This window comes from Ochotona princeps, chromosome 25 (genome assembly GCF_030435755.1).
Source record: "Ochotona princeps isolate mOchPri1 chromosome 25, mOchPri1.hap1, whole genome shotgun sequence".
NCBI classification, from domain to species: Eukaryota; Metazoa; Chordata; class Mammalia; order Lagomorpha; family Ochotonidae; genus Ochotona; species Ochotona princeps.
Genome location: NC_080856.1, coordinates 20,791,981 through 20,812,886, shown reverse-complemented (window position 1 = coordinate 20,812,886; position 20,906 = coordinate 20,791,981). Strand labels below are relative to the sequence as shown.

Genomic DNA, 20,906 nt, shown 5'->3' with positions numbered 1-20,906 from the left:
GGCACCCTTTCCCCCTGGTAACAGGTCTTTTGCTGATAGTTCTCTTAGTAGCCATGGTTGTGGATGCTTGGGGTCAACCCGTGAAATGGAGAGACATTAGCAAGAGCTTGTGTTGGCCTTAGATGTTTTCTGTAGTCAGCAGATAAGGGACAAAAGAGGAAGGGAGAATGGACAAGAAATAATCATGAATGAGTGGATGTGTGACTATAGCTGGAACGAACCGTGCTATCATGCTGAAAGCCCAAAGCAAAGAGAAGTATGGCAGGAGTGTGGCCTTGCGGGAGAAAATGTGGCGAGCAAAACCCGAAGCAATTAGGCCTCTTTGCACTCCACTGCTGCTCCTAATGAACTAGAAGAGGGAAGGCCATCCTGCTGAGCATGATGCAAAGCGAGAGGGAAGGAGAAGATGACAGGTTTATTTATTGCCTGCCATGTGCCAGGCATCGCTACAGTATGTGTTAAATACAGGCCAAATGTTTGTGTTTTTCTTAATTTAACTTCCAAATCATCCCATGAGGTAGGCGTTATTATTCTCACTATATTCAAGAAGGGACTGTGGCTCAGAAAGCTTCAGTAACCTGTCCAAGCCTTGCAAGGCCAGAATGGAAGCCATGGCTGCCTAGTTTAGAAGTGTTCAGAGTAGGTGAAACTGGTGTGGAGATGCTGTCAGTGGGAAGTGCACCGGGCTGCAGGGCAGGGCCCAGGTACTCCCTTCTTTTCCATGGTCAGGAAATTCAGTGGAAAATGGAGGAAGCTGCAGCAGAGGTTCCATAGGGGCTTTGCATGTCTGTCTCCCTTTTCCCATGTACCCTTTAACTTCCAATAGCCTTTAGGTCACAGAAGGAGACCAATGGGGGCAGCTCAATGACTGGCTAATCATCCATCTCTAAATGCAGGCATCCCATATGAGCATGAGTTAGTGTCCTGGCTGCTCCACTTCTGATCTAGCTCTCTGTTTATGGTCTGGGCAAGCAGTGGAGGATGGCCCATAGCCATTCCCACATGTGCTCATGTGGGAAACCTGAAGCAGCTCCTGGCTGCTGGTTTTGGATAGGTTTAGCTCTGGCCGTGTAGCCATTTGGGGAATGAACCAGCAGATGGAAGACCTTTCTCTGTGTTTTTCTTTCTCTCTGCAAATTTCTTTCCATTAAAAAGAAATCTTTAAACACACACACACACAGAGGTGTTGCTGAGAGGACAGAAGACAAAACGGGAAGTGGTTATGAAAGCACCAGGAAGGCAGTGAGTTGGCCGGAATGTACTGTGCTGGTGGGCAGCAAACCAGAGGACTCTAGGATCTGTGAAAGGCGGATTCTGACCTCGAAGCTGTGACCCCTGAAGTGGCACACTCTCAAACATGCCACAGTTCACCATTGCTAAAGCATCGCCCTCTGCCCCGTCTCCCCCTGGGAAGTTGGGTAGACTTGATGTGCCCACGTCTCCTAGCATCATTGGGACACTTCCCAGAATGGCTAGGGCTTCAGGGACCCTGGTGATCAAAAAATGTAATTATGTTTTTGGTGGAAAAGGACAAGTGACTAAATTAATGAAGCTGAGTTTCTTATATTCTGGTGCTTCATTTATCTATTTACTTTTATTTAGTAGACCTGCACTTGCGTAGGAGACCTGGAAGAAGCTCCTGGCTCCCGGTTTTAGATTGGCTCAACACCAGCCATTTTGGCTACTTGGGGAGTGAACCAGCAGATGGAAGATCTTTCTCTCTGTCTCTTCTTCTCTGGTATGTCTGCCTTTCCAACACAAGTAAATAAATCTTAAAAAAAAATTACTTTGGAAAGAGAGAGAATGAATGAATCTTAGCTCCCGTCAGTTGGTTCATTACCCAGAAGCCTGCAAAGGCTGGGGATGGGCAGGGCTGAAGCTGGAAGCTGGAAACTCAACCCAGGCCTTCCATGTGAGTAGCAAGATCTCAATTACTTGAGTCATTTCCATTGCCTCCCTGGCACTGGTAGGATGCTGGCTTCAGGACCTGGAGCCAGGAATCAAACAAAGGGACTCAGGAGTGGGACCTGCACATCTTAACCACTAGGCTAATCGTCTACTCCCTTTGGCACGTTATTTCAGATGAGCCTCTGAAGACACTGCAGTCACAATCCACATACTACTTTAAATGGAAACAGTTCTCTACAACCTGGGGAATTCAGTTACAGGTCAGCCTGACAGCTCTGCATCAGCAGCAGACACACTTGCCATTCACACCCACCTGCACTCCTTGGAAGGGTTTCTCACTCACCTCCAGTCGGCCAGCTGCTGGGTGCCTGCCATGCTCTCGGGAATCACGGTTGCATGCTGCACTGAGGTGTGGGTGGCTACTCCTGTTAGCTGCTGCCAGGCTGGGGGGAGCAGGATCTGCTGGGTCCCACTTGGCCAGGCCTGCTGTGGGAGAGAGAATGTCTGTGGTCACTGTGTTTGTTAATCGCATGATCGGTTTCTAAGAATCCAGCACTTATTCTGTGCCTGTGGTTGTACTAGACCCAGTGATGGGTGTGAAAATGGAGAAATGGTTTCTGTTCTCAAAAAACTGAGGGAAGACAAATAAACATATGTGAAAGAATTGAAGATGATTAAGTATGTGGATAAGGAAGAATTCATTGATATTAAAGCATGTCTAGTTCTAAATTTGTTCTGGTGAGTGGTTCTGGAAGTTTCTAGAAGTCCATTAGCTGACTCATTTCATACAACTACGTAAAAGATGACAGTGGGTGAATTGGGATGTTTTTCCCTTAAGCAGCTTTCTTTATTTTAATATTCTACTTTTTGTAAACTTGAAATGTGAGCCACTATAGTTAATAGCATCTTTCATTTTATCAACAGGTATTTGTTAAGCATTTAAGGAATGAGCTGTGGGCTCTGAGCTCTCTGACTATATCAAAGCAAATTAATAATCAAGCAAGTGATATCAAAAATAGCACCAGAGATTGCATGGATGCTCATTTGCAACATGACTGGACCACTTCAAGTGTCTATTCAGATCTAAAATATGGCTGTGCCATTTTTATGCACTTCACTATGCAGTAAGTCAATTTACAAAAGTTAAAGCAGAAGTATTAATTTAATCAGTCAAAACAGTTACAAATTCAAAATATTGTTTTTTGAAATTTAAAAAGAATTATTTTAAATTTTGAATTTTATGGTACAATTCTGTGTTCTCCCTCCTGATTCCTACCCCTCAACTTTGTTACAATAGTATAGTTCTTCATAAAGAGTTATAATTCCATCAGTCTGTTATTTAAGTGTGCCCCGACATTGCTGGTACAGACAATGTCAGACAGTCCATCATCTCATTGTCTAAATATGTCCCACAGTTTCACTGTGAGTTCATCTTTGAATTTAAAGTAGGGATGCATGTTACATTGTGTCTTCACATCTGGATATGATAGTCTCTATTACTCTACCACTATACATTCCAATTTCCATGATGATTTCCTTATATTAGAGAGAACATATAGTATTCGTCTTTTTGGGATTGACTTGTTTCACTCAGTATAATGCTCTGGGACCATCTAGTTGCAGATGGTATAATTTCATTCTTTTTAATGGCTGAGCAATATTCCATGGAGTAGATGTACCACAGTTTCTTTAACCATTCCTCTTTGGATGGGCATATGGATTGTTTCCTTGTCTTTGCTATTGTACATTATTTACAATTTCATATTATTAAATGAGTAACAATTTCAATGGAGTAAGCTTCTCACTGACTTAGTCATCTGGACTTCATGAGTTTTGACTGATCCCATTTAAAAAATAAATGCTGATATCAAGCTAAGGTCATTTTTTCCTATTTCCCTGAAATGGATACTAACATTTTACTTCAGAGACGGAACAAAAGGCTATTCTGACATTTCCTTTTACTGGTTGGTACACACAGCTCGACTGAGAGGACACTTCCTCACACATTTCTGTGATTTATCAGTACTGCTGGGAACGGAGCTAATATTTCTCGATGCTGTGCCATGAGTTAAGTAATAAATGGATTTTTCTGACTTCTCAACATCAATTCTATGAGGAAAGGACTATTCTTTCCTCTTGATTCTCAGATGGATAAACCAAGACACAGAGAGGTTAAATAACTTGTGATTATTAATGTTAAATTAATACATAACTTATTAATACATTTATTGTTCTCTAAACCCAGGAGAGATGATAGTGGAAATTTAAAAATATGGATTTATAAACGCAGAGAGAACAGGAGAGGGACAATAACACTTAAAATTTCAGAAACTGGAAAACGGATGGACAATTACTAAGTGAGTTAGCAGACTGAAGGATTTCCAAGGTCAAGTCTGAATATTAAACCTTTCAGTTTCCAGATCCCTGGTGTGTAGGTTTCTACTGCCACTGAAGCAGGGAGCTGGAAGTTTCTTCATAGGGGAACTGATGAGTTCAAGAGAAAAGAACCATAGATAGGACACTTGAGGGCCCCAGGATCTGGCAATGAAAATACTGGGCTTGCCTCTTAATGGACAACAGAGAAACCCACATTGAGTGGTTCTCTTCCCCTTCCCCCCCCCGGGGGGCTTTCCACTAGTTTTACACTGTTTTCAGCCAAGCATCACCAGACAGGAAAATAAACTACTAACAGGAAAATGGCAAAGCAAGCAAACAAGTGAAAGACTCAGAGGAAACAAGCATCAAGAACAAAAAAGTAGTATAGAAGAAAGGAAAAAAAATTCACAAATCTATAGTTAGTGTCTCCACTGTTAAAAACATGCATGGAGTCTTCAGAAAGTTCATGGAAAAGTGTATCATGAAAAATCTATGTGTGGATTTCAAAGCTTTTTTTTTACATCAAAATAAATGCATTTTTAGATTGCATGAACTTTCTGAAGTAACTTCATACATCCACAAAACAGGATCATATCTAGAAATACATATTTAGATAGTAAAATCTATGTTGTGCTTACAAGAAAAAACTCAGAAATGAAAACTAAGCACAGAAGCAAACATTTCAGAAGAAGATTCTTAAAAAAACCCCAATGCCACAGAAAGTGCAGACACAAGATACAGAGGAAATGGGGCGGGGCGAGAGAGAGGGTCAGAAACAAGAAAACTGGAAGGCTGGTGTGGAAGCATCAAAGCGTAATCAGGGGGAACTGTGAAAATAAGAATCAGGAGACAGAGAAGAAACTGTCAGAGGAGAATGACACCTTTCCAGGTGCAAAGGGCACTTAGGGTGTCCGGGACTCTGCAGGAAAAGCAGACCCACAGGAGAGCATGCAGCCAGGAAATCCACGACCACTGCAGACCAGGGGAAAGCCTTCAGAGCTTTCCCAGGGAGAGCAAATAACAGACGCTGAAGTCAGTCAGCGCAAACAGGTCAACACATCAAATGCACCAGCACATCAAACACACAGATCTATTTATAGCTCTGGGAAGGATTGGAGTGCCATGAGAATGGACGGGTAAACAACTGACCCAGCGGGGGTGGAGGGTGGGTGGGTGCATGGGTGGGGTGGAGTGGGTGGAGTGGAAAGGAAAAACTCCAGGAAAAACAAAAGGACTTGTACAATAAAGGAATACAATCACTGTACTTGAGGGAATCCAGTTGAGAATGCTATAATATTGATGGCAGTTATGTAAAATTTATGAAGTGGTTGAATAAATTATATGGGAGGACGAAAGAGAGTGAGAAAAGGGTAACAGGAGAAAGACTGTGTGTGTGTGTGTGTGTGTGGACGGGCTGGGTTAGAAAGCTGTCTTCATCTTTCATGATGGAAAAACTTCAGGAGGAAGCCAATCGGCAATGTTCAAAGTGGAAAAAAAATCAGTGAAAAGCAGTCTTGTATGTTTAGAAATATGGAGTTAAACAACAGATTTAACAGTGAAGTTGAAAATTACTGTTTTGGCGGTAGTAGAAATTAAAGATGGGAAAGAATGGGAGACTGCAATTTTCTTATAAGGTTGTGGCATCTTTTTAAACAATATGAACATGGAATATTCTGACAAAGAATAAAATTTATTCTCTCTGATATAAGACAACCTTCATACAAAATACAAGATCAATAGATATATAGGTAAGTGAATATATAGGTACATATCCATATAGAGGAACTGTATAATGGAGACTAGCATACTGGGAAGTGAAGATGCATTGTAATATGTATGTCTACTTCTGAATAAAAGGAAGACTGTCAATTAAACTGTTCAATGTATCTTTTAGACAATAGATCATTGGATGTCCTACCATTGTCTATATCTACAACGTCAGGATACACTTAAACAGCAGTATGATGGACTTGTGACTGTTGTTGAAGGACTCTACTACCATAATAACAGTGAGGGGCATAAGGAATGGGGAGAGTGGAAGGGGAAATCCCTGAGCCTATGGCACTGTATTATAAAAAATAAAAATGAATTAAATTTAAATTAAAAAATAACTTCCTCAAAGTCATACAACTAGGATGTGGCAAGGCTGGCATGTGAATGATGGCAATCTAATTCTGATGCCCATTGGATCAGGTGCTGGTGGTGACTATATCAGGATGGGATGGACAAGTCACCCTTACTCATGAACAATAACAGGGGCCCAGCAGGACAGAACAGAGGGCAAGAAAATGGGTTGGAAAGACTAGTTGCTCGAAATGTTATCAGAGGAGATTTTGAGTAATAAGCACTGAAGCTTTGTATTTTGGACAATTTAGAGTTCAAAAAAATGATGTGTCCTTAGGGAAACACTTAAAGGATTCAGCTGATTTGATCTGATTGGTGATAAAGGCACAAAAATTAAAATTCTTCTCGAAGGGCAGCACCTGCAAGGTACCGTCACTTCTGAATTTTGGAGCCAGTCTTCCTAGTCAAAGGGAGTTTTAGATCCTGTCACTTGGTAAGTCAGAAAAATTCAACGTTGTCTTAAGCAAGAACTCTACCATTCCATCCCTCCACCTGCGGCAGGCCATTCCCAGATTCTTCTGGAGGCTGAGAGAACGGCTATGGCCTAGGGTAAGACACAGGTGCAAGGCAGTCCATGAGTATCACCTGCACATCACTGAGCTGACAGATGTAAGATGCCCGCCCCCTCCTGCTGCCATACACAAGATCTCAGAGCCCACCACAGAGGCAGCATTCTTACTAACAGCCTGGGATGATGGGAGGATGGGGTAGGGGGAGGCTTAGGAGGAGGGAGGAGAGGGGGCAATACAATGGAATGAACAGGAGGAATTGTTTCAAAGATTCTATATTTTAATTTTTTACAAACAAAATTCTTGAAGATTTTAGATACCTACATAAAGTTAGAAAGTGAGAATGCACAATTCTAAAAGTAATAAGTCTTTGCAATGCTCTCTGTGATATCCAGAAATTTACCTATAGAAACATGAAGAATGGGGCTGGTGTTGTGGCATAGCAAAGTAAGCCTCTTCCTGCAACCAATATGGCATCCCACATGGGTACAGATTCAAGTTCTGGCTGTTACACTTTCCATTCAGTTCCCTGCTAAATCTCATGGGACAGCAGCAGAGAATGGCCCAAATACTTGGTCCCCAGCACCTACATGGGAAGCCAGAATGAAGCTCCTGGCTTGGTGCAGTCCTGGCCATTGTGGCCATTTGGGAGAGTGGATCAGTTGTCGGAAAATTTCTGTCACTATTCTTTGTAACTTTGTCTCTTGAATAAACAAGTGAATCTTTTAAAAAAAAAAAGGAGATTTTAATTTAAGCGCTTAATCACAGCTTTTAAAAAAACAGCCACGGCCCAGCAGCGTGGCCCAGTGGCTAAAGTCCTCGCCTTGAACACCCCGGGATCCCATGTGGGCGCCGGTTCTAATCCCCGCAGCTCCACTTCCCATCCAGCTCCCTGCTTGTGGCCTGGGAAAGCAGTCAAGGACGGCCCAAAGCTTTGGGACCCTGCACTTGTGTAGGAGACCCGGAAGAGGTTCCTGGTTCCCGGCTTCGGATCGGCGCAGCACCAGCCATTGCGCTCACTTGGGGAGTGAATCGTCGGATGGAAGATCTTCCTCTCTGTCTCTCCTCCTCTCTGTATATCTGACTTTGTAATAAAAACAAATAAATCTTTAAAAAAAATAGCCATCATCGTAGTTTTACAAGTTAAAAGGGTCATTTAAAAACATCTAAGAGAGAACAGCACATTTAAAGCCTCATATGTTGGCATAGATTAAATGACAAGCAGAGATAAAAAGAAAAACCGGACAACAAGGAGACGACACGCTGCTTGATGGGGCATTTCTTGAAAGTCTTCATGTATCATGACACACAGGTCTGCTGCGTCCTCTTTAACGGCTGCAAGGTGTTTTATTTTATGAGTGCATCAATTTAACAAATTCCCTACTGATGAACACTGAGCTTGCTTCCAACAGATCCCTGTTATAAACACTGAAGCAATTAAAGATCTTTATACATACATTTTTGGTTCACTCTCCCAATTACAGCTTTACGTTAAAAAAATATTTGGAGATTTACAACCCTCTAGGGATTCTTTTTTAAGTTAGCAAAAGTTAAAAGTAAAGCTTTCCCCTGCTAGGATTAAAGGAGAAATTCAGAAATGCTGAACCTATTGGTTCTACTAAAGTGAACAAGGGTTCAGTGAATAAGAGCTGCTAATTATTATTTCCTTCAGAAATGGTTCTGGCTTACTAAAGTTAAGTGCGAAAATACACCAAAATGTTTATAATTACCTTTCAAGGTAATTAGCGCTTGAGTTGCAGGGGTGGGGCACCAGGAGGCTGGTCAGGATTTCTGCCACTAAGGTGTGAAAGACCTCTCCCTTTGGACTGAGCTGTGGTTCTTTCTCTTGATTTATCTTGGCCCTTCTGAACTCCCCATTACTGAAGTCTGCAAATAAGGGGACACTACTAGGACTGGTGAGAGAAGGAGCAATAAGCCTGTCTAAGATACAAGTGGACTCCAAAGAATTCATGGAAAATACACACTGTCTGTTAATTCAAACTTTTTTGAAGTCCTTTATACAGAAAGTTCTGCTTACAAACTTTCCACAAGCTAAATGTGCGTGTCATCAGCTTCTAGTGTTAGTGTTCACTTGCACAGTCTGGATATAAGAACAGACACAAGGAATGGTTTCCAGCAATCTTAAACAGGATGTCCTAGAAAAAGAAGAGGTGATGCAATCCAGATAGTTTATGAGACTGGAATAACCTTGAAATGGGAATTACATGCCATTCTTAGTTATGAACTTCAGTATTTACAAACTGAACCCAACATTAGAAAGCATAGTATCATATATCAAATATGACATGATCAAATAAAGCTTATTTTAGAAATACCAGCATACTTAAGCATTACAAACTCTATTAGGGTTAACATTCACATGAACAGATTATGGAGCAAAAAAGCCACAAGAGCATTGTACTAGATATGGAAAGGACATTTGCCAAAATTCAATACTCATTAAAAACTTAACCATGATGATAAAGTATCTATCATATTTATAGTAAATAAATACAAAATGGCAAATAGAAGAATTTACTTAAGTCAAGTCCAAGTTAAGAATGATCAATATTAAACACTGTTTTTGGAGTTTCTTGTCAGCTCATTGAAGTAAGAATATTAAACAATGGCCAGCACTGTGGTGCAGTGGGATAAGCTACTACCTACAATGCCGGGATCCCATATAAAGCACTGACTTGATTCCTGTCTGCTTTACTTCCCATCCAGCTTCCTACTGATGTGCCTGGGAGAAAAGCACAAGATGGCCCAAGTGCCTGGACCTCTGTCACCCATGTGCAGGTCCAGCCTGCAGCCTTCAGCCAGTCCCAGCCAGTTCAACCATTCTGGAACCAGTGCATGGAAGATTGATTCATTCTCTGGCTCCCTCCCTCCCTTTCACTTTTAACTCTTTCATTAGATCTCTCTCTCTCTCTCTCTCTTTAAAGATTTATTTCTTTATTTATATTGGAAAGGCAGATTAGATTTACTGAGAGAAGGAGAGACAGGAAGGTCTTCCATCTGCTGGCTCACTCCCCAAATAGCCACAATGGCTGGAGCTGAGCCAATCTGAAGCTAGGAACCAGGAACTTTTTCCAGTCTCCCATGTGGGAACAGGGTCCCAAGACCTTGGGGCATTCTCTACTACATCCTCAGGCCATAAGAGGGAGCTGGATGGGAGGTGGAACAGCTGGGATATGAACCAGAACCCATATGGGATCCTGGTGCTTATAAGGTGAGGATTTAACCATTGAGTCATTGTAACAGGCCCTAAATAAATCTAAACCAAAAAAAAAAAAAAAGAAAAAATTAAATAAAAAGTACTATCTTGGGTTGGCAGTATGGCACAGTGGGCCAGGACACCACCTGTGATGTTGGCATTCTCTATGGGTATCAGTTTGAATTCTGGCTGTTTCACATCCAACCAAGCTCCCAGAAAATGTCATCTGGGAACAGAACAGCTCCTTCCATCAAACTCTACCTTTCAATCAAATAAAATTTTTAAAAGTATTAGAATTGTAAAGGAGGAAATGAAACTATAACGCTTGCAAATGTCTACACAGCAAATGCAAGAGGATTCACAGAAATAATCAGATACTTGTCAGAGCCAAGCATAGGATTTTTGGGTAACAAATTCAATAGAATAGAATCAGTTATATTCTTGCAAAGGTGAAAAATTAGAACATGTAATTAATTCAATTATTAAAACCAAACTTATAAAAATCGTAATTTTCCAACAAAGGAAAACATTACTGAAATAATACATAAAGTCATATCATGTTCATGGATCAAAAAGATGTCACTTGTTCCTAAGATAAATACAAATACAAACCAGGTTTTGTTTTGTTTTTGAAATTAAAATTCTTATGAAAGAATGATGTGGAAATATAGATGGTTAGGGTAAGTGAAGGGACAAGACCAGACAAAGCAATTTGAAAGACTATTTTGGAGCAGGGCTTTCCTTAACAGACACCAAAACATATACTAATGCTATAATGGTCAAGACAGTAGGATATTAAGGAAGTCAACTGAAGTGACAACCTCCATTTAGTGAGATGCTATAAAAGTGTCTTTGGGAATACTTTGGTAAAAGCCTTTGGGATCCTAAGTTATTTAAAGATAAAAATGATTTTTAAGATAAAGACACTTTAGGTCAAGCCGTCCTTGATGCCCTAAAGTAGACATCATTATATACATAATGAAGAATAGTGATTGCTGTGGTTTGAACAGGATTTGGCTCTTCAAACCATGCAGCTGTTTAAACCCCTAACCGGCTAATGTATTAATGCTAATGGATAAGGAACGGAGACTTGATCTAACTATAGCATCTGGGAGGCTGGTCTAGCGGGAGGTCTTCAAGGCCCTGGGGCCTTGTGAGGGTTGGCTCCATAAGTCAAGTGCACTTTCTATCTGCTTCCTGCGGCATCATCCTCCAGCCTTGCTAGATATCTGAACCAGTAGGACTACCTCATCTTGGAATGTAAACCTTGAAAATTGTAAGCTAACACAGTTTCTTCCCTCCTCAATGGTCCCTCTCAGGAATTTTAGTGAAGGTGACATAAAGCTAACTAGTGTGGTGGTTACAATACAGAGGCTGGTGCTAGACTTCTTGGGATTATGTTCTGTTTCTGTCACCTAATTGCTGTGACACTGAGTCAGCTACTGTGCTTTAGGGTCCCAATTTGTTACATAGGGACCAACACTTTACTCTGTTGTTGGGAGACTTAGCAGCTGTAAAGTGCCTGACATAATACCGATATATTTATTATTAGGGATCAAGTATCATTCAGGATTGACAATCATTATCACCCATGTCACAACTATTACCTTAAACTTATTCAACGTTTTATAAATTTTCAACCATTTATTGTGTCTGTGAGCTCATTCTACCATTAGAGACCTCCACAGTGGTATCTAAACAGTTAAGGCGGGTTCCAGGATTCAGCTTCTCTAAGCCTGCTCTTTGAACTGTAAATAGGCGGTCAATCTCCAAGGTTCCTTTCAGCACGAAGAAAAATCTTTTCTATTATGTAAGAATAAAATTTAAGGCAAAGAGATGCTGTCTTGCCTTTGGTCATACAGAGATACCAGCACAGTTAGGCTTAAAACCTCACTCTCTCAGATTAATTTGCATTACAAAAATACAATAATAATTTCCCGGGACTCTCCCAGTAGCCAGGTTTCTTCCTGGGACTGTAAGCAGATGCTCAGGCAGCTAATTCCTTCAGGAATCATTCAGATGATTATGGATAAAGCCCAACGACTGGGAGCATCCAACTCCTTAGCAGGGAGGGCGTTAGTGGGGAAGCATCAGCTGTGAGCAACATCAGTATGGATAACGGTAATAGCAGCGGTAACACAGGATTACCTGGGCAAGCAGACCTGGTTGGATCTGAAGAGGCTGAGCTCCTGGGGCCTGAGTGACGATGGGCACTGCATTTTCCATTCGCACTGAATAGCCAGCATGCTTGGAGGGGGAGGCCTGCAGGCCTAGAGTCGCACAGTGGGGTGAGGGAGAAAAGGGTATGTTGAGTGATTCCAACTGCTGGGTGGAGAGCCTCTTTCAAATCACTGTTTCTCTGCCCAACAACAGGATACTACCCAGTCCTTTGGAAGTTTGCCCTCCCTCCTGTCCAATTCCCAGCCCTATAAAAGAGAAACAAAACAGTCAAATGAAAGCTAGGACAAATGAAGGAATCTGAAGGCTAACAGTGGAAGAGTTAGGCTGCCAAATCACAGCAGGAAAATCAGGGTTTCTTGAATGTATCAAGTTGTATATTTCAAAGAATGGGCAGAGCCCAAGTGGATCCACCTGGAGTTGCATTGGTGGACACTGAGCTTACACTGTGAGGTTTGCAGAAGTTAAGTCCTTAAGCTTGTCTATGTAAACTGTAACAAGCAAGCAGCTGACCTTAGCTTCTTTTAAAGTCTATGGGAAAAAAAAAAAAAAGTCTATGGGAGAGGATTGACGGCCCTCTCCTGACATCCCTCCCCCAACCCTGCCCCCACGACGCATCTCCCCCCACCCCCTTGCCCCACTCTGGGAGGTGCATTTCAGACAGATTTCTATTCTGTGTGTGAGCTGGGACTGTGTTGGCTGTCAGAACCAGCAATTTTCTATTGATAACCCACACAGAGGATATCTCAGAAGGGAAGCAGGAGCTGACATCAGCATAACAATGGGAGTCCAAACAATGTGCTATTAACAGACAGCTGAAAGGGGACACCAACTCTGGCAGGTGGCAAGAGGAAGAACAAATTGTCTTGGTGCTGAAGCACATAACTGTTTCTGGGCTGGCCACAGTAGGCCAGGAAGCCTGTAAGTCCAGTGATGCCAAGCGCTTGCGAGTGAGCATGATGATGTGGGATGCCAGAGTCCCAGAGGCTGGTGGATGGGAAGCAGGTAGGAGCCTGTGTCTACCTCTCCTTACCTTGGAAGCCGGGAGGGCACACGATGAGAGCTTGCTGGAAGGGGTCGGGCCGGGCACAAATCTGGGCTGTTCCTGTCTGCAGGGGCATGCTCCGCTGGGCCACTGCGGCCATGGATGCCGCTGAGGGCTGGTAGAGTGTAGATTGGTAGTTTAGTATGGAGACTTCGGGATTGGCTAAGGAAATAGTGGCACTGGTGGAGGTGGGAGCCTAAAGGAATGGCGGGGGTTAAACAAAAATAAACAAAAATAAAAAATGAGGGAGGTGGTATGCTGGGAGAAATGAATCTAAAAAACAAGTGAGCTCAAAGAAGAGGGAACAAGCAAACAAAACAAAAGCCAGGAACCAAAACGCAGAAACAGAGAGGAAGAGACATCCAGTCGAAAGGCTCAGAGAAAGCCCTGGAGCCACAGGGGGACAGTCTCTTCGGAGGTGGATAGCCTAAAGTTTTGGGGGCTGGGACAGAAACACAGTGACAGTAGGCTAGAAAATCACTCGATAAGGTAGTCTACTCCTCCACTTTAACAAGGACACCTCCATGGCAACCTGGAAGGCCGGGCTGGAGTGGAGGATACAGATTCCGTTCTGCTGGAACACAGAGTGGGGGGCTGAACTTTGCCTTCATCCTCCCTGCCTGAGTTCTGTTCCCCAGCTGAAGGGGTTTGAGGTGCACACAAAGGTGCTTGGAAAAGTTTATAAGCACTGTAATTAACAGACGAGCTTATTTTAGTACAAAACATTGAAATTCAGGCTTTGTTGTTTTTAAATGAACCATTTGAAGATTTCTGCATGTCCAAGCTTTGCTTACCCTTCTGTCCCCTTGGGCCAGGAGGTATGGTCTACACAAGGGAGGCAAATTCTGGAAGAGGTTCCTGCAGGTTTTATTTTATTTATAAAGATTTGTTTATTTTTATTGGAAAGTCAGATATACAGAGAGGAGGAGAGACAGAGAGGAAGATCATCCATCTACTGATTCACTCCCCAAGTGGCCGCAATGGCCAAAGCTGAGCTGATCTGAAGCCAGGAGCCCAGAGCCTCTTCTGGGTCTCCCATGTGGGTGCAGGGTCCCAAGGCTTTGGGCCGTCCTCGACTGCTTTCCCAGGTCACAGGATGCCGGGATTAGAATTGTCGCCCATTTGGGATCCTGGCGTGTACAAGGTGAGAACTTCAGTGGCTAGGCTACTGCACTGGGCCTCCTGTAGGTTTTAAAGAGCCAGGGGTCCAGGTCCCCAGAATTTGGTATGGAAGCACCCTTACTCAGAAGAGGGGCACGAGCAGAGCCCAGGAGGAGCCCTCTTCTGAGGCCCAAGGGCAGTACTGTTAGTAGAGGTGGCTACAGAGCATAGCTACTACAGACACGGGGGTAGGGGATGGGGCAGAGGGCAGAAACACCCTGAGAAGACATGCTGAGCCTGGGGTTTCTTATGGGAATCCCAAGAAGTTATGCCAGGGTTTAGCTAGAACAGCTGGCAAGCAGAGGGGAAAGACATCAGTGGGTAAAGAGAATTTCAGCTGACAAACAACAAGCCACTGAAAAGAGGTCCATCCCCTCCTGTCTCTTTCATTTGAGGTTGAGGCAAGGTCAACGAAAGAGCATAAGCTCTGAATTGAGAATTCTCCAGTTTCTCCCCATCTTAAACCTTCACACTCATCTTTTAGCAAGATAGATTGGGGCCAGTGTTGTGGCACAGCACATTAAGCTGCCACATATTTGATATGGCATATCAGCTGCTCCGCTTCTAATCCAGCTCCCTACTCACGTGCGTAAGAAAGCGGTGGAAGATTGTCTAGGTACTTGGGCCACTACTACCTGTTGGGAGATCCAACTAGAGTTCCCAGTCCTTGGATTCAGCCTGGCCCAGCCCCAGCAACTGTGGCCGTTTAGGGGAATGAACCAGTGGATGGAGGCTAGTGGAAGATCTCATTATTTCTTTTCTTTCTCTCTCTGTTACTTTGTGTTTCAAATAAACAGAATTAAAGATACACGGGGTTCACCCATGGTTTCTTCACTCTGTATAAGAGGCTTTGCCTCTAGAAGTTATAAGGATTAGGGGATGGTGACGGCAGGGAGGGGAGAGAGAAGAGTTACAAGGGCATCTTGGATGCACAATAGAATTTTGAGTAGGGTACATGCACATGGCACATTTAATAAAATGGACAAAATCTCATGTATGTTTTCAAATACTGAGAGAAGTTTTGTGCTGAATTTCAGTACAAAGTATGCTAATTCATCTGAAGAGAACTACTAGATATGTGGCCTCCATGTGTAGGTTTTCAGACATCACATGTGTTTGGGTAGCATCACCTACTCTGGGCATGCACACGGAGAAGCCAGTGTCTGTTTAGCCCTGACGATGTGACATGCATTTCCTGTTTTTCCCACACCACCATCTATTTCTTTTGGAGGCCTCCCAGGATTAATTTCCCCTTGTCACTCAGGTTCCATGTGCCAGAGTCTAGACCCCTCAGCCTTGGCACCTGAGGGATTCCTGCTGGCTAGGGACTCCTGGCATGAACAGCTGAGTCCGGGTTTGGACTCAGCTGCCCCAGCTTCTGGCCAGGAGCTGCTCCTGCCACTTCTTCCTTTCAAACATACCTGGAACCCACTGATTCTTTAGTTGCCCCTTCCCGGTGCCTGGGACCTGTCTACTTTGGCCCCTCCCATGCTTCCTGGGCACAGAGGCAAGATCATTCTTTCCAGGAGACTACATTGTACATGCCAGCACCCTGCTCAAAAAATTCCCAGTGCGCCCTTCTGAACATGGGGTAAGGACTGCACTGCTTCTTTCCCATGGTTTGGATTTCCTTCTGCAGGCCTCTCCAGGCAGATTAGTCCACGGGCTGCCTCGCAAGCCTCCTGTGAGCACAAGCTCTCAGCTCTCACACTTCCCTTGGCCCACAGCCTCTCCGTGAGCTGCTGGGCTTTCAGGCCTGGTCCTGATCGCCCAAGCTTCACAGTGCAACTTCTGACAGGAGCAACAGAAATTAATTATTCCTCTCAGCATAGTGTGGCCTTTTGGCCCAGCTTTTCCCAGTCTTCCCTGTGGTGCAGATGGTCTCTCCAGACTGAGGTCTCCTTTGGAGCCTCCCTCTAGCCTGCGGTGCGCCTCTAATTCCTCTCCACTCTGTTCATTTTTACCTGGCCCTTGGTATGCCATTCTGTACTCTCATTGATCTGCTTTTGCTCGTGGCCTGTCTCTCTATGGTGCCCATGGGAGTTTGAGTCTCTCAGCTTTTTGCAGGCTCAATGACAGACGGAACATGTGTCCTCGTGTGGGCCACAGTCACCAGTGCAACCATCATGCCTGCGGCCAGCTGTCTTCTAGTTTCTGATCCTGCATGAGGCCTCACTGAAGAAGCATGTGCAGGCGACACATGTTGCTTCTCTACGCCCTCTGTGGCTTTCATCTCTGATAGAGAGGGCACAGGGAGAACTGGCTGAGCTACTGATGTAGCTCATAGCAATGATATGAGAAAGCGCAAGTGGACCGGCAGCACAGTTTTCCAAAAATGGAAGTGAGTTCTGAGACTCTTGTTCTAGATGTTTCCATGATGACATCTAATATGGGATTTGAGCTTGACCTAAACTTCAATTAAAATTCTTGGTAGAAGGCTAGGTGCACAGAAACGTTAAGAGAAATGGCTGAACCATGGGCTTTTACAAGAAACATTTAAGATGGGATTCTTTTATTCAGCATGTTACCTGCTGGACAACCTTAAAGTTTTAGAATGTGGATGGAGTCAGTTTCCATGAGGCATAAATCATTACAGATTAGGGAACATTTGGGAACACATACTTTAGTTAGTCTACGTAGATGCATGTTCAGGGCTGCAAGGAACTCTTTAGGTAGTTTAATGTCCTTCATTTCTAACATAAAACTATGAGTACATGTTGTTGCTTCTAAATATCTGATCAAGCAACACTAGGAAACTCATGCAGAAAGTAAAGGATCAGAAACATGAATGAACAAAAGAAGTCTTGTTGGAATGAAAGGGCACGTGCCACCTAGGATGGGCACTCACGGACCTTCACAGATCCATCTGGCACTGTGTGTACATGCGTGTGTTCTAAGTATCTAGACTCTACAGTTTGGTTGCCTGGTTTAAAGGTCAAGCTAATCTCTCACGCACTAGGGAAGAAGCCTTAATTTATAGTAACATTAATAGAGGAGGGATAGCACATCTTAGTACCAAGACTAGGTAGCAATTATTCCCCTGATATATGGATAAATAGGGAATAATAAAATTCAATGCAAGACAGTGGAGATCCTGTTATCAGATGCCTTGCATCTGAAGGCTGTCTTTCCCCTTTATCCAGCACTCTGGTCCAAGCTTCATGCTAAGATCATAGCCATCTTCACTTCACTCCAGCCCCGAGCCAGATTTGGATGGTGTCAGTACTTGGAGAAGAAGAATTACTTCCTAACTGCCTTCCTGATATGGAATCCTTTTAGTGTGCAGAGTCTTTGGGACAGATGTGCCAGCTGCCACACTGTGTGTAAAATGGAGGGGACCTTTGCTGGTATGGTTGGGGACTTGGGGCCTCTAGCCTAGTGGCAGACCTCCAAGGACAGGGCAGCCTGCCATGAGGTGCACTCTCCCCTCTGCCTCTTTTGACTGACTGGGGACAAGAGACGGCAGATGGGGATAAGCAGCTTAGGTTGGAGTTAATATCCAATGTCACATGAGGACTGATTGGAAAAACAAACCTTCAAGAGGCAGGGGATCAAAACCCTGCTAACAGGCTTGCATGCCTGGTTATGGATGCCTTAGCTTTAAGGCTGGGCTAGGGGTTGGGTGTTGCTTTTTGTGGCTTCAAGCATTGGGTAACACTAGCTTTTCACCACAAGGACAGCCTCGAGAACACCAGTGGTCCTCAGGGAACAGCAAATGAAAAATGCTTGAGCAGACAGAGAGAGGACAGGGGAAGGAGGCTGGGTCTAAGTAGCTCACAGCAGTATAGGGATGGCCAGGTGAACAGAGCAGGTAGAAGCAAAGGTCAGAAAGCTGGGGTCAAGGACCACCACTATGGCACATCAGATTAAGCCTTTGTCTATAATGCTGGCAACCCATGTGGGGGCCAGTTTGGTTCCTGGCCACTCTACTTCCAGTCCAGCTCCCAGCTAATCCTGGGAAGCAGCACAAGATGGCTCCAGTACTTGGGACCCTGCACTCATGTAGGAGACCCAGATGAAGTTCCTGGTTCCTGGCTTTGGCCTAGCCCAGCTCTGGTTGTTGCAACTATTTGCGGAGTGAACCAATAGGTGGAAGATCTCTCTCTCTCTGTGTAGCTTCAACTTTCAAATAAATGAATGAAATTTAAAAAGAAAGGAAGAAAAGTAAAGCTGGGGTCAGCAGCTCCTCTGTTATTAACAGGCCAATAAAGGGCAGAAGCTGTATGCTCAGGACATACATGCTCAACTCCCGGGAAGGAACACGCATGTGCACACACACAGGAGTGGGGCTGTCACTCCAGACTCACACAGGATTGACATACTTCCTCAAGGGGACGGGTCAGACTGGAAGATGAGGGTAAAAGTAAAAGGTACAGAGGGCCTTGAGGCAATCTGAGCTGGGGGTTTCTTCTGTTCGCACCTGCTGGCATTCTGGGGACAGGCTCAAGAACTGATTTCCCCCACAACTTGGAGAAAGGACAAGGCTTCTTAGGAGATCCAGGCTCAACATGGGCATGAGGGGCAGGGCCTTTGGCGGAGAGCCACCTCAGTCTCCCCCAGTCCTAAGTCTCCTTACCAGACAGATGTGGTCAGCATGGAGAGAGGTTGGCTGAGGACCCAGTCCCTTCTGGGGGACACCAGGGGACCAATGCTCAGTCCAGTGGGGTCTGAATCTCTCAAAGAAAGGAACCGTGGAAGCAAATCCTTCCTTCCAGGGTTGAATGCAACAGTACAGGACTTTGATCTCTACCATCTCAGTGGGCAAATGGGAGTCTGAATGCTTATACTGTGTGGGCACTGCCCATCTCTCCCCTCTGCTCCCCACTTACCTGGTTGTGGACAGTGGTCAGTTGGTTGTTAAAGGTCATGGTCAAGTTGGTGGATGTGCTGGGGGCCACGTGCGTGATGAAGGGGGTTTTGCTCTGATTCACTGTGTCATACATATTCACCCGACGTTTGCAAATCTCCATGTTCTGGAAACATGATTTGACGCTGTCCACGCAGAAGGCAGAGGCAGACAGAGACACAGGGACAAGGTGAGAGGGTACATGGGATGCACCGGGGAAAGTCAGGGAAAGGGAAAAGAACCATTAATCTGGTAAAGTAGACAGTTGGGGAAACTTTAAACTGCCTGGGTTTCTGCAAATTCTGTGCTTCCGTGACAGTCCACATTAAGATTATTTAGATGAATTTCTCATACGTCCTACTAACCTTTCTCCTCATCCCAGAGGTGTGCGGATTCCACACAACATGTTTAACTCTTCCAACTGCACTCTCACCGGGCTGATTGGCCTACAACTTCACTTTCATTGTGGTTCCTGGCCTGTTGATGTGTACTCTTTGATTAGAAAGACCTTTGCTAAGAACGCCTGTGGTCACCTTTTCCTGCTACCCTAGGTGACCAGCGCCATCTAGGGGACAGAGAGGGAATGCTACTAGCCCATCTGAGGAGCTAGGGCTGCCATCTCCCTGTCTCTCCTCTGGAATCGTCCATGGAACCGAAGCAGTAGTGGCTAACATGTACTGAGAGCAGTGGGAGGGGTTCACAACGCCCCTTGGGTGAAGACAGAATTGCTGTCTGTTCCCGTTTCACAAGGAAGGCTGACCCCCAGGAGGGACGGTCCTTTGCCAAGGGCCAGGACTTGGTGTACCGACACTCCACGTGTGCGTGTACATCTTGCTTCCTTTCTTCGTTGCTCACGCTCTAATTCTTGTTTAGTTACATCAAATACAGTTTGCTGCTTCATTGTGTTTGTGAATCGTAAACAAAACCTTAGTTATAGATGTAAAGCATTAAAGTGGAGCTGATACCAGCAGCAGAGGAAAGGAGGCACAAGCTACCTCAACCATTCAAGTTGTTGAAACGTATCATGAAGGGTCCCTCACAACTTGTATCTTGCTTCTCATTCGCTTCTGTGTCTTCTAATACAGTTACTCTCCCTCAAATGCTAATATTCAAGATAATGAAATCCCACTGATTTTTAATGTAGAATGCTATTTTAATTACAAACAATGTAATAACTGAGTATAAGTAAGATAATGGCTTTCTACTGTTTTTCACAGGTGTCTACTCTTTCTGCACACTGTTGGTGTGCTCTATTGTGGACCAAGCAGGTGTCTGTGAGCTATGTCAGAGTCCTTTCCTTGAAACATGCATTGTGTTTCAAACAACCAACTCAGATATGACACAGAGAATCCTAAGTTCATGATGGCCTACACCAGCCATGTCAAATGCATACTAGATAAACATTAACTGACTCACGATACTGAAGAGAAAACACATTCCATGGTAACCAACATATGAAAATACTATTACTACCAATATTAACGTGTTCTGAGCTTCTACTGATGCTGCCAGATGCTTTCACATGGAGGCCGAAGTTAACAA

At 44.1% G+C, this 20,906-nt stretch overlaps 1 protein-coding gene across 4 annotated transcripts in view; it reads right to left on the bottom strand.

Annotated features, from left to right (window-relative positions):
* HIPK2 (homeodomain interacting protein kinase 2) overlaps nt 1-20,906 on the bottom strand; it is a 176,597-nt gene that overhangs the window by 21,702 nt on the left and 133,989 nt on the right. Inside the window, exons 7-10 of one of the 4 annotated variants that reach the window (XM_058654902.1) lie at nt 19,348-19,510; nt 13,346-13,553; nt 12,283-12,404; nt 2,252-2,391 (exon numbers count right to left, since the gene is read on the bottom strand). In XM_058654902.1, the coding sequence (XP_058510885.1) occupies nt 2,252-2,391; nt 12,283-12,404; nt 13,346-13,553; nt 19,348-19,510 (633 nt within the window). Of the gene's footprint in view, nt 1-2,251; nt 2,395-12,282; nt 12,405-13,345; nt 13,554-19,347; nt 19,511-20,906 lie in introns of all 4 variants that reach the window. The other 3 variants (XM_058654904.1, XM_058654901.1, XM_058654903.1) reach the window with 3 other exon arrangements.